At 39.5% G+C, this 16,528-nt stretch overlaps 1 protein-coding gene across 2 annotated transcripts; it reads left to right on the top strand.

The window, feature by feature from the left end:
• Positions 1 to 828: 828 nt before the first annotated feature.
• On the top strand, positions 829 to 16,086 carry CDC23 (cell division cycle 23). Of its 2 annotated transcripts, XM_026001334.2 has the most exons (16): positions 829 to 1,033; positions 1,116 to 1,188; positions 2,979 to 3,116; positions 3,900 to 3,942; positions 4,706 to 4,811; positions 4,918 to 5,050; positions 6,594 to 6,771; positions 6,858 to 6,955; positions 7,104 to 7,185; positions 13,440 to 13,593; positions 13,714 to 13,833; positions 14,091 to 14,166; positions 14,474 to 14,535; positions 14,654 to 14,732; positions 14,810 to 14,929; positions 15,118 to 16,086. In XM_026001334.2, the coding sequence occupies exons 1-16, from the start codon at positions 873 to 875 to the stop codon at positions 15,286 to 15,288; spliced, it is 1,794 nt and encodes a 597-aa protein (XP_025857119.1). In that variant the 5' UTR covers positions 829 to 872; the 3' UTR covers positions 15,289 to 16,086. The 2 variants fall into 2 exon arrangements, with proteins under 2 accessions (XP_025857119.1, XP_025857120.1); XM_026001335.2 differs by lacking the exon at positions 1,116 to 1,188 and having other exon boundaries at positions 846 to 1,033.
• Positions 16,087 to 16,528: the final 442 nt, after the last annotated feature.

A 16,528-nucleotide genomic window follows, 5' to 3' on the forward strand; every position in this document is an offset into this window, starting at 1 on the left:
GAAAAAGGCAAGAATTCTAAACAAGTCATGAAAGCATTATTTGACTACCTATAAAGCCATAAACAATTACATTTCATCCTACATATTCAGTATATATATACATAGGTATGATATAATGTGATTTAAAAAAGATTTTATTTATTTATTCATGAGAGACAGAGAAAGAGAGAGAGAGAGAGAGAGAGAGAGAGGCAGAGACACAGGCAGAGGGAGAAGCAGGCTCCATGCAGGGAGCCCGATGCGGGACTCCTGGGCCGAAGGCAGGCGCCCAACCGCTGAGCCACCCAGGGATCCCCCACAGAGCTACTTTAAAGGTTAAACTAGACTATACTTGTAAAAGTACAGAACCTGTTACAGGGTAAAGCCTCAAAAAATGTTAACAATCCTTACGCCTCTGGGGCGGATGAAGAGGAATGATTCTCCACCTATGGCCATACATCCTCTTACTCAAAGAAAAATCCAGAGGATAAAGGGCAACCTTGCTAGACGCACATCATTTCGTCGTCCAGGAGCACAGAATCCGCCACAGACCAACCACATCACCACTAAGATGCAGGGCCACTCTCCCTTGCACCCTTTCTGTCCCTATTCCCAGTCACTCTTCCCTCTTTGCCCCGCCCAGAGACGTAGACTTTTTTTTTTTTTCTTCTCCCTCCATCCTTTCTAGTTCTAACTTTCCCGCCCCGGTAGCTCTTGACCAATCAGGGATGGAATTGTCTTATCTTTCCCCACCTCTTGGTGACGTTACGAGGAATAATACATCTTATTGGGTATCCTAGAGCAGAAGCCTACCAATAACCGGCAGACTTTTTTGGTGCCGACGGACCGCTAGTAATATCGCTGCTGATTGGCTGGAGTGGCGAGACGGGAAAATGGCTGCGAGTCCGTCTGTAGTCCCGGTGGCTGTGACTGCTGCGGTGGTGCCGGTCTTGTCATCGAGCAGCGATTTCTCAAATTTGCGAGAAATTAAGAAGCAGCTGCTACTCATCGCAGGCCTTACGCGGGAGCGGGGCCTACTGCATAGTAGCAAATGGTGAGCTGTCGGGGTCGGAAGGGGCTGGGCTTGGATCCTTGGCCTTTGGGGCTCTGGAGCTAATACAGTTTGGGTGTTCCAGGTCCGCGGAGTTGGCCTTTTCCCTCCCCGCCTTGCCTCTGGCGGAGCTGCAGCCACCGCCGCCTATTACAGAGGTGAGGACTCCCGTCACTGCGAGCGCTCCTCCGCAACCCCGAAGGGTTACCGAGTGTCCCGTCGCTGGATGGGAGAGCATCCTGCTTGGCAGGAATGTTTGTGGAGGGAATTCAAGTATTCAAGGAGCTGAGTGTTCTAAGCGATTTTGTGTGGTTTTGTTGATCTTTGTAAAGATTTGGTGGTGCTTTACTTAAGCTGGAGAGAATTAGTAAATAACCCTTGCTTAAGATTTCAGCCTTTTGAGGTTTCGTAGCCCAGCCCCGACAATGTTCTCAACGAGGAGAAGAATCAGAGGTTTCAACAGCAGTGCGAAACTGGCTTTGATTCACGTAGCTCTGGGTTCAAATCTCAGCTACACTAGTGACTTTTGGCAACTTACATAATATCTTCAGCCACAGTTTTTTCATCTGTGAAATGCAGATAATAATAGTATGTACTTTAAGGGGATATTGAGAAAAGCAAATGAGATATGAATATATTTTATGTGTGATCTATAGAGCAGGCATTTTTATATAGTCTGTGTAGTCTGAATGATTTTCATCGTAATCCATTGTTTTTCCTGAAGATGCCATTTCTTGACACCCCCCCCCCCAAACGCATACACTTAAAGACTGAATATTTACTACCCCAAAAGGTATAATGCACATGTGGGCGGGGGTGGGGTGGGGAGTGGTATAAGAAAATGATGAGTGAATGTGAAAAAGGCCACTAGACTCCTAGGCTGAAAGGGCACATTTAAGACTTGTTACTCCAATGAAGAAAACACTGAATACGTTTTGGCTCTAGTTTTGTTCTGGTAATAATTGGGGCAAGAAGGAAGAGGAGAATGAAGTTATTAAAGTTTTAATCAACTTACCCCTAGAATTTGGGGGGATTGTATGGTTTTTAAACTTAAATGTGCATCATTTATTTACATAAAGAAGTATGTCTGTGTCTTATGCTTTTTGCAATACTAACATGTCACAACCTTTTGAAGTATAAAAAATAAAAGTAATTGGACAGTTTATTGCATTTTTTGTACATTTTGAAAACCTAGAAGAGGAAGCAAATGTCTGATATTAATGCTAGACATTCTCCATGATTTTTCTACTTTTTCCTCATCAAATTTCTACTACTTGCTCCATTTTACTGATGAAGAAATGAATTCTCAGAGAAACTAAGTAACTTACCTGCTAATGTCATGAAACTAGGAAATCAAGGAAATGGAATTTGAATTCAGGTTCCTAACACTAAAGCCTATGCAACTTCCCACTGCATTTAAAGAAATAATACACGTTTCTTAGTGTCCTGGTTTGTTTGTTTGTTTATTTATTTATTTATTTTAAGATTTAATTTATATATTCATAAGGGACACAGAGAGAGGCAGAGACATAGGCAGAGGAAGAAGCAGGCTCCCTGCGAGGAGCCTAATGCGAGACTCCATCCCAGGATCCCCAGATCACATGACCTGAGCCAAAGGCAGATGCTCAACCACTGAGCCACCCAGGCATCCCATCTTGGTTTAGTTTTTTAAAGTTTATTTTTTTCCCCAACTTTTTATTTTGAAAAAAAGTTCCATGACCTTAGTTTGTAATAAAATAATATACAAAAGTAACTTACATATATATGTATATGTAAATCTTTTTTTTTTGTCTATGTAAATCTATATATGTGTACACATATATATGCTAGGTTTTTGGGAGGGAGAAAATACTATTGCTTACATCTTGAAATTAATGAATATGCTTCTTGAAAATGATTTTTTGTTGTCTTATTCTGTAACACTTACATAAACTTGTGTCTCTTCTAGGAGGATGCCCAGGATATGGATGCTTACACCCTGGCCAAAGCCTACTTTGATGTTAAAGAATATGATCGAGCAGCACATTTCCTGCATGGCTGCAATAGCAAGAAAGCCTATTTCCTATACATGTATTCCAGATATCTGGTGAGGGCGATTTTAAGATGTCATTCTGCTTTTATTGAAGCATCCATATTTAATACCAAGAGGAATACATTTAACAAGTAGTCTACTTGTTAAATGTACTTTATAAATACTTAACAGTAATAAAGAAGGTATCATAAAGTTAAAAAGTGACAATATAAAAGAAAATATTAAAAATATTACTAGGGGTGCCTGGCTGGTTCAGTCAGTGGAACATGTGACTTGATGTCGGGGTCATGAGTTTGAGCCCCGCTTTGGGTATCGTGATTACTTAAAAAAATAAAATCTTTAAACAAAATTGACACTACATAGTTTTTCTTTTTTTTTTTTTTTCATAGTTTTTCTTTTTAAACAAAATGTTTCTTTCCTTTTTAAAAATATTTTATTTATTTGAAAGAGAAAGAGAGCAGTAGTGGAGGGTCAGAGAGAGGAGTCGACTCCCTACTGAGCAGGGAGCCAGATGTCGGGCTCAATATCGGGACTTTGGGATCATGATCTGAGCCAAAGGCAAATGCTTAACTGACTGAACCACCCAAGTGCCTTGACAATATGTTTTTTTTTTTTTCTCTCCCCCTACTCTTTCTCTGACTTTCTCTCCCTCTCTCTCTAAAATAAGTAAATCTTTAAAAAAATAAAAAAACAAGAGTAGTGATTAGTAGTAATTGCCATTTTGGTTGGACTTAGGCCTGTTAGCTGGAATCAGGTTGCTAGTTTTAGAATGAGTTTCAAAATAAACAGAAAAGACCTTTATGTTGATTTTCTTTTTTTCTCTTTTATATTTCTCAGTCTGGAGAAAAGAAGAAGGATGATGAAACAGTTGATAGCCTAGGTATGAATTTCTTTCCCTTACCTCTTGGATTAAAGTAGGGGTTGCACACTTAAATGCCTATCTGAGCCAGACAGGTAATAGAAACTTGTGAAGTGGACCTAGGAGGACTGTTGCAGATTGGGGAGCACAACTTCCTGCTTGTTACATACTTCCAGCTGAGGACTGCCTTAAGGAAATGCAGGCCTAGTGTTGTCAAGGCTTTCTTCCCTCAGCTCTACCCCATTCTTTGGAACCTGAAGCTGGAAATTCAGGTTTTTAGTTGAAGCTTTAATTTTTAAACATTGATAAGTATTTCAAGTTTTTAAAAACCTCTGTGGGCCTGGGGTATCTAGGTTGCTCAGTCGGTTGGGCATCTGACTCTTGATTTTGGCTTGGGTCATGATCTCAGGGTCATGAAGTTGAGCCCTACTATAAGCTGTACGCTCAGCTAAGAGTCTGCTTGAGATTCTCTCTCTTTCCCCTCTTCCTTCCTCCCCTGCTTGCACTCTTTTTCTCTCTCTCAGTCTAAAATAAATAAATAAATCTTAAAAAAAAAAAACAAAAAACGAAAACCCTCTGTGGGACTAACAAAATATGACTGCAGACCAGTTATCGGGTGTAATTTCTGGGACAAAGTAAATGGATTGTGTTAAGATGTTATTGGCCACTTCTGAGTATTTGCTGGAGGTTCCAGGTGTAACTTTGGTTGATGCCAAAGGGAATGTCTAGGCCTATGAAATGAACGTTGTTAGTCTTTCCTTAGATCTGAGATTTTGTTTCCCAGGTCCCTTGGAGAAAGGACAAGTAAAAAATGAGGCACTTAGAGAACTGAGAGTGGAGCTCAGCAAAAAACACCAGGCTCGGGAACTTGATGGATTTGGCCTTTATCTGTAAGCATTAGAGTAATTTGGATTTTTCTATAACATTTTCATCTAAATAGAAGGGGAGGTGTTAAGAAACATTAACTTCTCCTGTGATTGTTTCTTTCCTTCTTAGATATGGTGTGGTGCTTCGAAAACTGGACCTGGTAAAAGAGGCCATTGATGTGTTTGTGGAGGCTACTCATGTTTTGCCTTTGCACTGGGGAGCCTGGCTAGAACTCTGTAACTTGATTACAGACAAAGAGATGGTAAATTGAGAAATTTATGTGAAAGATCCTCTGCTCCAAGTCTTATGTAATTCTGTAATGGGATGGGAGGAGAGAGGTTTGCTAAACCTTTGCTTGTAGCTAGGTCTTTACTCCTTCTCTAATGTCTTCCACTGTGGGAATTTCAGTCTTCATTTGAAAGACCCATGTCTGGCTCTTGTCTGGAAGTTGCTGTTGGATTAGTGTGTAGTTATATTAGAGTATCTTCTCTTTATTTAATGTTTCGCATTCAAGTTTTACTGTAACTTGTTGTATAGGCTATATGTTAGTATATTTTGTTTCCTCATTCCAAAGATGCCATAGGAAAGGTTTCTCTGATACCACGGATTGTGTTAACATTTTTAAGGTCTCTTCTGTGCTGTCCTAGGACTCTGTGGAGATTTATAGATTTGTTAATTAATGCAATAATATATATGAAATAGCTTTATAAAATTTAGTCATTTTATTAGTCATTGTTAGAGGACATTCTATTGAGTTTTTTTTGCCATACTTCAGTAGTTAATGGAATTGATAATAAAGCTTCATTGTTGGTTTTAAATAGCCAAAAGCTGGTTGATTTCCCCCAGTAATGATTTATATGCTGCTAAATCTGTGTCTGAAATCTTATCTTAGTTTACTCCTATTTGTTATCTCTAAATGCCTACTAAACTTTCATTGAAAGTTTGTTTTTATCTCTGAACTCTAAATATGCAAAACCAAGTTTCTGATCTTGCCTGCTGAATTCTTTCTTCCTCCCAGCTTAAGAGGCGCTCTTGATAGCATCACTGTTTCTCAAGACACCAGGATACCTCATAGTCATATTTGTTCTCTGTCTCTTAATCTCCTTTTATTATCAGTTGCCAGACCTCGCCATGGTTTTCTTCTTGTACGCATCTCTTTCTCTTGGTTTTCTTTGCCATCTTGGTTTTCATCTTGGATTTGGATTACTTGTAATTAATAGCTACTTTTCTATCTAGCTTTTCCATTTGTACATTCTCATTCCCAAGCCTTCATGTATACTGTTTTCAAACTTACCCTTAAAACACCCATGTCATCGTGTCATTCTCTTGCTAAATATTGTAGTGGCTTCCTATCACATCCCACTTCCTGTTGCACCATAGGACCTGCCCTACCAGTTTACTCTTATTTTTGCACTACTTTTGAGCACATAGCCTCCCCTTCAAACTAAGCTAGTTTCTTCACCCTATTCATACACACTCATCAGTATTGTTTTGCCTCTCTTTATGTTGTTGCCCTGCCTAGAATGTTGTCTTTTCTTCTTATCCTCTCCTTTTCAAGTTCTATTCATCCTCTAAGACTCACTTGAAATCCTAGCTTTTCTTTGAAGTCTTCCTCAACTAGATCATTCCTCCCAGTTGTGCTTGTGAGTCCTATTCACTTAATTAAATTACCCTGTGTTCATTTTTAGATGATCTCATAATGTTTTGGTGATAAGTTTCTTTTGACATTAAAGATAGTTCCTTGATGTTCATTTGGGAGAGAGGTCAAAGTATATTAAGTGTGTCCCTCTCTCTCCTGCTGCCAGCTGAAGTTCCTGTCTTTGCCAGACACCTGGATGAAAGAGTTTTTTCTGGCTCATATATACACAGAGTTGCAGTTGATAGAGGAGGCTCTGCAAAAGTATCAGAATCTCATTGATGTGGGCTTCTCTAAGAGCTCATATATTGTTTCCCAAATTGCAGTTGCCTATCACAATATCAGAGGTGAGTGAATAAGGACAATGAAATACCATCAAATCCTAAAGGTAGCACTATGTTGTTTTCTAACCTTTCTTATCTTCTTTCTACAGATATTGACAAAGCCCTTTCTATTTTTAATGAGCTGAGGAAACAAGATCCTTACAGGATTGAAAATATGGACACATTCTCCAACCTTCTTTATGTCAGGGTGAGCTGCTTCCTTTGCTTGCACTTGACCAAGCTCTTTTGTGCTTTAATCTCCTGGGTTGGATTGTCACTGAGTTGCATTAGCTATGAGAAAAATTATTTAGGGGGTTCCTCACTCATGCTTAGATTGTCTTTCTCTTTTCTTTCAGAGCATGAAATCTGAGTTGAGTTACCTGGCTCACAACCTCTGTGAGATAGATAAGTATCGTGTAGAGACATGCTGTGTAATTGGTAAGAGTCACTACTTTTTTCTTTAAAGATTTATTTTTATTGGGTCCCCTCCCTCTTCAGGACCTTTGTACTATCAATAAACTTTGCTTTGCTGCTCACAAAAAAAAAAGAAAAGGAAAAAAAGATTTATTTTTATTGCAAGTAATGCAAGTGCAAAAATAACGGCAGTATAAAAGCATCAAGGATAACAAAATTATATACTATAGAATGTAAAAATCTGGGTATAATCCTACCTGAGATTGGTGAGCATGACTCTAGGATATTTTTCTTGCTTTTTTTTTTTTTTTTTTTTTATTTGTTTATTCATGAGAGACAAAGAGAGAGGCAGAGACACAGGCAGAGGGAGAAGCAGGCTCCATGCAGGGAGCCTGATGTGGAACTTGATCCTGGAACTCCAGGATCATGACTTGAGCCAAAGGCAGATGGTTAACTGCTGAGCCACCCAGGCATCCCTCCAGGATATTTTTCTGTGTGAATACTAAAAATGTGTGTGTGGGTGCATGTGTGTGTATAATTTGCTTGCAAAAAGTGTGCCATTATACACACTGGTTTATAACTTCCTCTTTTTTTTTAAAACTTAACAGTATATCTTTTTCATCTTTTTATTTAGTATATCCAGATTTATATTATTTTTGATGCCTATTTAGCATTTAATTACATTGATCTGCCATCATTTTTTTTAAAGATTTTATTTATTTGTTAATGAGAGACACAGAGAGAGGGGCAGAGACATAGGCAGAGGGAGAAGCAGGTTCCCTGCAGGGAGCCTGAGATGAAACTCGATCCCAGGACCCTGTGATCATGACTTGAGGCAAAGGCAGACACTCTACCACTGAGCCACCTAGGCGTCCAATGTGCCATCATTTTCATGTAATCATATGTCTATTAAGTTGTAGCCACTGTTTGTTAATATGTAAAAATAGTTTCAAGAACCATCTTTGTATGTGTACATTTGTTTTTGCATATTTATGCAACTATTTCTTTGCAATATATTCTTAACAGTGAAGGGTGGTTCAAAAGAGTGTATATTTTATTATTTTATACCTTATTATTACTAAAAAGTTTTTTAGAATTTCCAGACCTCTGAAAGGAGATGAGAGTCCCTGTTTCTCTGTGTAAGGTATATTTTATACCTTATTATTACTAAAAAGTTTTTTAGAATTTCCATACCTCTGAAAGGAGATGAGAGTCCCTGTTTCTCTGTGTAAGGGTATTTATTTCAGTCTTTGTACTATTGACATTTTTGGGCTGATAATTTTTCGTGGGGAGCTGTCCTGTCCATTGTAGGGTGTTAGCAGTATGCCTCTCCTCTACCCACTAGATGTCAGCAACCCCCTTCCACTAGTTGTGGCAACCAAAAACGTATGCAAATATTGCCAACTCTTGGGGTTAGAATCATCTAGTGGTTGATGAATCATCCATGATCCTATGTGCTCTTTCACACTAGTTGTGACCTGATCACTTGACATAAACACATCAGTGGCCACTTTTGGATAAAAGTAAGCTTGGTTGTTTGTGATTGAAAGCCTAGGTTCCCTGGAAGTGAAAGAGAGATGTCTGTTGCTTGGTGTTTGATGACACCACATTGAGATCATACATTCATATCTCTTTAGGTCAGGAAGTTCTTTTTTTTTTTTTTTTTTTTTAGGAAGTTCTTAATAAACTGGTAGAATTTCAGTCCACCAATTCAATATTTCTAGCTCTTGAGGAAGTTGTAGTTCAGTATGGGAAATAAGCATTAAAAAAAAAATAGGGCCTATTGGAGCATAGGTGAGGGTAAGAATAAATGATATTTTCAGTAAAGTCCATTAAGATGAAGGCAGAGCTCTCTTTTATTCAGAAAACATCTTTTGAGCTTGAGTGCCAGACACTGTGCCGTATATTGTAGTACCTATGCTAATTGCCTGCTGAGGACAAGACTAATAAACTAATAACTATAATGCAATGGGTTGAGTGTTAGAATTGATGTAAACCAAAGATACTAAGAGAGTACATAGGAAAGATATCTAATCTAGCCTATGATTAGGGAAATCTTGAGGAGGTAGTGCTTGAAGGCTGGGCAGAAGTGAAAGAGTTCAGTAGGGGAGGTAAAGGATTGACTTGGGAAAGGCATTGCATTGCAGAAGCCCTGAAGTGTGAAACAGGCATTGTGCCTAAAGTAGCTGCACATCTGGAAGCATGGTCTGGGAGGTAGGAATGTTCAAAAGGGGGCCAAATCTTGAAGTTTTTTTTTCTTTTCTTTCTTTTTAAAGTTTAAGATTTTATTTATTCATGAGAGACACACAGAGAGAGACAGAGACATAGAGGGAGAAGCAGACTCCCTGCAGGGAGCCTGATGTGGGACTTGATCCCAGGACCCCAGGATCACAACCTGAGCTGAAGGCAGGCTCAACCACTGAGCCACCCAGGTGCCCCTCTTGAAGAGTGTTTTATGCCTTGCTGAACATTATTATTTTGAAGGAAATAGGAGTCTTCTGAAGGATTTTAAACCAGAAAGTTGGGGATCCCTGGATGGCGCAGCGGTTTAGCGCCTGCCTTTGGCCCAGGGCGCGATCCTGGAGACCCGGGATCGAATCCCACATCGGGCACCCAGTGCATGGAACCTGGTTCTCCCTCTGCCTGTGTCTCTGCCTCTCTCTCTCTCTCTCTCTCTCTCTCTCTGTGACTATCATAAATAAATTAATTAATTAATAAACCAGAAAGTTTGGTTTTCATTTTCAGATGATGACTGGAGACAATGTGCTGGGAGGGTTAGAAAAAGACAAAGACTAGAAGCAGGAAGACCAGCTAGGAGACTTTTGCAATTATCCAGTCTAGGGATGATGAGAGCCTACACTAAAGTATTGGCAGGAGGGATGGAGAGAGGCTGTTGGACTTAAAAGGTATTTAGGAAATAGGCCCCCCCCGGCCCCCCCGTGGCTTAGCGGTTTAGTGCTGCCTTCAGCCCAGGGCGTGATCCTGGAGGCTCCTGGATCAAGTCCCACGTCAGGCTTCCTGCATGGAGCCTGCTTCTCCCTCTGCCTGTGTCTCTGCCTCTCTCTCTCTCTCTCTCTCTCTCTCTCTCTGTGTGTCTAATAAATAAATAAAATCTTTAAGAAGATATTTAGGAAATAAAACAAATAGGAAATGCCAACTGGGTAACCGATGAGTAACAGTGCCCTGCGCACGAAGAAAGGAAACAGATCGGGGACATGAAGAATGATCTTTTTTTTTTCACCTCTTAAAGCCAATTAAAATCAAAGGAGACATATGCTTGAGGAGTAATGATTCAGAAGTTTACTATTTTTTAATCATTTGATGTGAACTTTTTTTTTTATCTATTTATTTGAGAGAGAGAGATAGCAAGAGAGCATGAGCAAGGGGGAGAAGGAGAAGCAGACTCCCTGCTGAGCAGGGAGCCTGATGTGTGAGGCTTGATTCCCAGGATCCTGAGATCATGACCTGAGCTAAAGGCACACGCTTAATCAAGTGAGTCATCCAGGTGCCTCTTGAGGTGAACTCCTTAATGAACTGTTTTTTCTTTTCTCACCATTATCTATAAATGCCTAGCACAGTGCCTGACATATGATCAGTAACTGTTGAATTCAACCCACCTACCTTAAAAGTACAAAATAAAGAATATTAGTTTATGACAAAAAATATACTTCAGTTTATACGTTGTAGCCTAAAAATTTAGAGGAATTAAAAGGAGAAAGAAAGATGGAAAGAAAAACTGAGGACTTGAGAGAGAATGAACCCTCTTATGAATAGAGTGGTGCCAGGATTCTCCTGTTTAATCCTTGCTTCTGCTCTTATGATGTGAATTGATTGTTTCCTTCTGTGTCTTTTCTGGAGTCCCAATCCCTGATAGGCAGCACTTTATGTATATATAAGAGAGCATATACTGGGATGCCTGGATGGCTCAGTGGTTGAGCATCTTCGGCTCAGGGTCTGATCCTGGGGTCCTGGGATTGAGTCCCATATCAGGCTCCCTGCATGGAACCTGCTTCTCCCTCTGCCTGTGTCTCTGCCTCTCTTTCTGTGCCTCTCATGAATAAATAAATAAATCTTTAAAAAATAAAAAATAAAAAAATAAATCTTGGTTCTACTACTAACTAGTAGTTAGTTAACTTTGGACCTAACCTGTCTATGCTATAGTTTTCTCATTGGTAAAGGGTTAACAGTAGATCCTTCTCTCAGATAATTGTCACAAGGATTAGATAAATTAATGCCTAGAAAGCACTTATAACAGAGTAGGTTGCCCAGCATGTTGTAACCATTCGTTGTATTTTAGCTCTCCCAAATGAGATTAAAAACAAAAAATCTTTTTCTTTCTTTCTTTCATTCTTTCTTTTTTCTTTTCTTTTCTTTTCTTTTCTTTTCTTTTCTTTTCTTTCTTTTCTTTTCTTCTTTTCTTTCATGATAGTCACAGAGAGAGAGAGAGAGAGAGGCAGAGACACAGGCAGAGGGAGAAGCAGGCTCCATGCACCGGGAGCCCAATGTGGGATTCGATCCCAGGTCTCCAGGATCGCGCCCTGGGCCAAAGGCAGGCGCCAAACTGCTGTGCCACCCAGGGATCCCCCAAAAATCTTATCTATTGATCTTTGTTCTAAACCTGGCCTGTTCTGACTTCTTTAATTTCTCCATTGTCCTCACTCCTTTAGCTGCTAGGGCTTATATCGGGCTATATCCTTTTTTCTGGGTGGGGCCTAGTATTTTGGCCTAGAAATGTACCATGTTGATAGATATATAGCTTTCACTCCTTCCCTTTCCCTACTCCCAGCTAATGACCATTTAGTTTATTTTCTCCTTCTTAGTATTAGAAACGTTCTGCTTCATAGCTATATTTGAAACAGGATTTATGCGGTTTTTAAATAATTATTGAAGCATAATGTTATATTAGTTTCAGGTGTACAGCATAGTGATTTGACAATTCTGTGTAATACTGGACACCATGATAAGTGTAGTCACCATACAAAGTTTTTACAGAATTATTAACTATATTCCCTATGCTGTACTTTGCATTCTGTGACTTATTTATTTTATAACCAGAAATTTGTCCATTTTATCTATCCAGTCATTCTTTTTTTAAAAAGTAATTTATTCTTTTTCTAAAAATAGCGTTATTGAAAAAAACAGCTTTATTGAGGTATAATTTATATACCATAAAATTTACCAACTTTAAGTTTACAGTTCAATGATTTTTTGTATAACCATAGTCATAAAACCAGTTTATAATATTCTGGTACCCTTGGAAGTTCCCTTGAGTGTGTTTATTGTCGGCCCCCCTTGCATCCTCCAGCACGCACAGATTTGCCTTCTAACTAACTGTGTTTTGCCTTTTCTAGAAAATTTCACATAAATGGAATTGTGCAATATTTAATCTTATTGTCTGGCTTCTTTCACTTAGCTGTTTTTGAGGTTACCTGTGTTGTGGCATGTATCAGTAGTTCTTTCCTTTTTTTAAAAATTTTTTAATTTTTTTAAATATTATTTATTTATTTATTTATTTATTTATTCATGATAGACATAGAGAGAGAGAGAGGCAGAGACACAGTCAGAGGGAGAAGCAGGCTCCATGCCGGGAGCCTGACGCGGGACTCAATCCTGGGACTCCAGGATCGCGCCCTGGGCCAAAGGCAGGCGCTAAACTGCTAAGCCACCCAGGGATCCCCTAGTTCTTTCCTTTTTTAATGTTGACTAGTATTACTTTGTTTGGATGTATACATTTTATTTATCCATTTACCAGTTGACATAGACAGATGGTTTCTATACTCTTCCTGCAAATAAAATCTTTTACACAACCTAGAAGCTTTCACTTATTCTTTTCAAGACCACTGCTAATAGACCTTTGATTCTTGTGGGAAAGAGGAGCTCAGGGCTCTGCCTTTTTATCCCTTGAGGTACTTCTTTAGAAACCTAGGAATATAGCTTGAAAACTACCAATCTAAAGCATACTGTAGAAATTTCCTATCCTTCGTTAAGAAAATGTGGATAAATGCAATATCCAGATGAAATGAAGAAAAACTTTGAAGTGTTAGGGAAACCTTTTTTTCTTTTTAAGCCAGAATGTGTGATAGATGCACTATATTTCCCTTTCGTAGATGATGTTGGAATGATGATGTTCCCTTTATGTACAAATTGGCTTTTCAGCAAATGCTTTGGGGGAATGGGTTAGAGTTTCATGCCTGCGCTGTGGAATGCTATTTTAGTGGACTTTTATTTTTATCTGTCTAGTTATTCATATGTTTGTTTTCTTTTAATTTTTCTATCAGGGAATTATTATAGTTTGCGTTCTCAACATGAGAAAGCAGCCTTATATTTCCAGAGAGCCCTGAAATTGAATCCTCGGTATCTTGGGGCCTGGACACTGATGGGACATGAATACATGGAAATGAAGAACACATCTGCTGCTATTCAGGCTTATCGGTGAGTTTCTACTTGAGGGGTGAGGTGGAGGGGATTATTGTGATGTTCAGAACCTCTCTTGAACCTACAAGTTGCTAACCTTGACTCTGCCCTCTTAACAGTTTCTCTTCCATTTCTTAGACACGCCATTGAGGTCAATAAACGAGACTACAGAGCCTGGTATGGGCTTGGACAGACCTATGAAATCCTTAAGATGCCATTTTATTGCCTTTATTATTATAGACGGGCGCATCAGCTTCGGTAAGTCTGACCAGTTAATGATGCGTTTGTTATGAGAAGAGCTGATACTTTACCTTTTGATTGCTATTATCCCTCTGCCTGTGTCTCTGTCTTTCATGAATAAATAAATAAAATCTTTAAAAAAATAGTATAGTTATGAACACAAAATATATAATTATGTGAAATATGAGATTAAAGATAATTACTGTATAGATTTGAAATAGTGGGGAGGACTTTTTTTTAAAGTCTTTGCTTAGACTGTTCCTCTCTTTTTTTAGGCCCAATGATTCTCGTATGCTGGTTGCTTTAGGAGAATGTTATGAGAAACTCAATCAACTAGTGGAAGCCAAAAAGGTACCTGCAGTTGGGTCCTGGAAAATTTGAGTGGAAATCAGCAGTTTGGATGAAGGGTTGGGCCCTCTGTGCTCTAATCGTCCTTCATTTTGATCTGTCTACAGGCAAAAGTCTTAAGTATTTATAGGCGGATAGGCTAAAAAAGCAAAGCAGTGTTGACATCATCAGTGGGAATATCAGTCTAGGCAAAATGCTTTGCATTCTGCAAATCCACATTTCAGGCACGGCTTGGAGGACTTGACCCTTTATGTGGTAGGTCATGGCACATGGGACAACCATCAAAGTGACCAGTTTATTGTTTTGACAGTGTTATTGGAGAGCTTACGCTGTGGGAGATGTGGAGAAAATGGCTCTGGTGAAACTGGCAAAGTGAGTGAAATGCTGTTATTTCTGTTGGCTTCTCTGGTATGGTGCATCATGTGCTTTAACTTTATCACTAGCACACTTTGAGATCCAGTTTGTACTTACAGACCAATTTATTTTGTAGGCTTCATGAACAGTTGACTGAGTCAGAACAAGCTGCCCAGTGTTACATCAAATATATCCAAGATATCTATTCCTGTGGGGTATGTGTCATGAGCATGAGAATTGGGTAGTTTATCTCATTCTGACCACCTCAGTCACTCCTGCTTTCTCTGTCTAGGAGATAGTGGAGCACCTGGAGGAGAGCACTGCTTTCCGCTATTTGGCCCAGTACTATTTTAAGTGCAAGCTGTGGGATGAAGCTTCAACTTGTGCCCAGAAATGTTGTGCATTCAATGACGTGAGTAGCAGTTCTTTACTAAAGGGTTTGGATTTTAAGCTCAACCATATAATCTTTACTGTGATCTGAGGGTGAAAAGCCAAGTGGAAAGGGTACCTGGACCTATGAAACTTTCGTATCAGCATTTTAGAACTTGTTTTTGAAAATAGCCTTGGATATATTTTGAAACATTCGCCTGACTATTTCAGACCCGGGAAGAAGGGAAGGCCTTGCTCCGGCAAATCCTACAACTTCGGAACCAAGGCGAGACTCCGTCTACTGAGATGCCTGCTCCCTTTTTCCTCCCTGCTTCCTTATCTGCGAACAATACTCCCACACGCAGAGTTTCTCCACTCAACCTATCTTCAGTCACACCATAGTTGGCTACTTTCAAGCCAGCACATTACTAGACCCCATGTTAAGCCTTACCTCTGTGTAAGGAACGGCCATGTCTGCTCTTCCAAGAACCTTGGTTTTTTGTTTGTACAGATGGATACAGCTCCTTGGGGACAGTTTATAGAATCACCTTTGGTGTAGACTGATGGAAGAATCCTGGCAGCAACAGACATTGTCTTTTGCCAGTTAGAAGCACTTCTGTTTCCCTTCTGTTCAGAGCCTGGCTACGGATCTTGGCCTTCTTCCCAGACCTTTTTCCCCCTCTAAAAGACATCCCTTTGACAGCACTTTAGCACAGGCAAGGCTTACAAAGTTTTAATGCTGCTGGGAGTGAGATTTCTTTAGAGAGGCATGGAAGGGAGAAAAGTGTGCCATTCTACCCTGCAGGCAGTAGAGGCACTGGATACCCCAGGAAGGTCGGGGCACTGGATAGATATGACCTCATCATTCTTGGACTTACTGAACATGACTATGCTAGAAGAGGCAAGATTTGAACAGAATGAAGTTGTAATTCGTTCTTGCTCTGTGGGGACATTCTTCCAAAACATTTTAAGGACTCTTCCTAGAAACTTTTGATAGGAAGGAACTTACTAGTTGAATGAAAGGGACAAAAAGGGTCTTACTTTGTGTGGAACCCCATTGATGGCAAAAAAGCCTATAGCGTTAGCTTTTTTTTTTTCCTAAAGCAAAGTAAGGAGGCAGGATTAACAGATAATTTCATGAACATTTAGGCGTGTTATGTTTTGTGACTATATAGACAAGAATAAACTCACTTCAAGCTAGTCTGTTGTAATAAGTATTTTTGATGTAGTTATTTTTCTCCTCCCTGTTTATCTTCAACAAAATGGTTCTTTTCAGCCTTCAGCTATTTAGACAAGGTAAAGGGAATCATTCTTGCTGTGTTCTTGGAAGGTTTCAGGCCTGGGTATGTGTATTCAGTAGGAGCTAATATGCTATGACTATGATGTCCACTGTACTAAATTTGAACTGTAGATGCCATGGATTATTCTGAGCTCAGGGCCTAGCCTTCCTTTATCGTTTCCAGAACAAATTTGTTACCCACTCACCTCCTAAGGCATGACGCTTTATTTTATATTAAGGAAGTTTTACAGTATCTAATGTCCCTTGAATTCATTTCTTACAAAGCTTTTCTTAGCTGTACACTAGTTACACAGCTCCACTGCCATTCCTGTGCAAGGTTCCAAGGGGCCTGAATGATGTTTA

Source organism: Vulpes vulpes, chromosome 12 (genome assembly GCF_048418805.1).
Source record: "Vulpes vulpes isolate BD-2025 chromosome 12, VulVul3, whole genome shotgun sequence".
NCBI lineage: Eukaryota > Metazoa > Chordata > Mammalia > Carnivora > Canidae > Vulpes > Vulpes vulpes.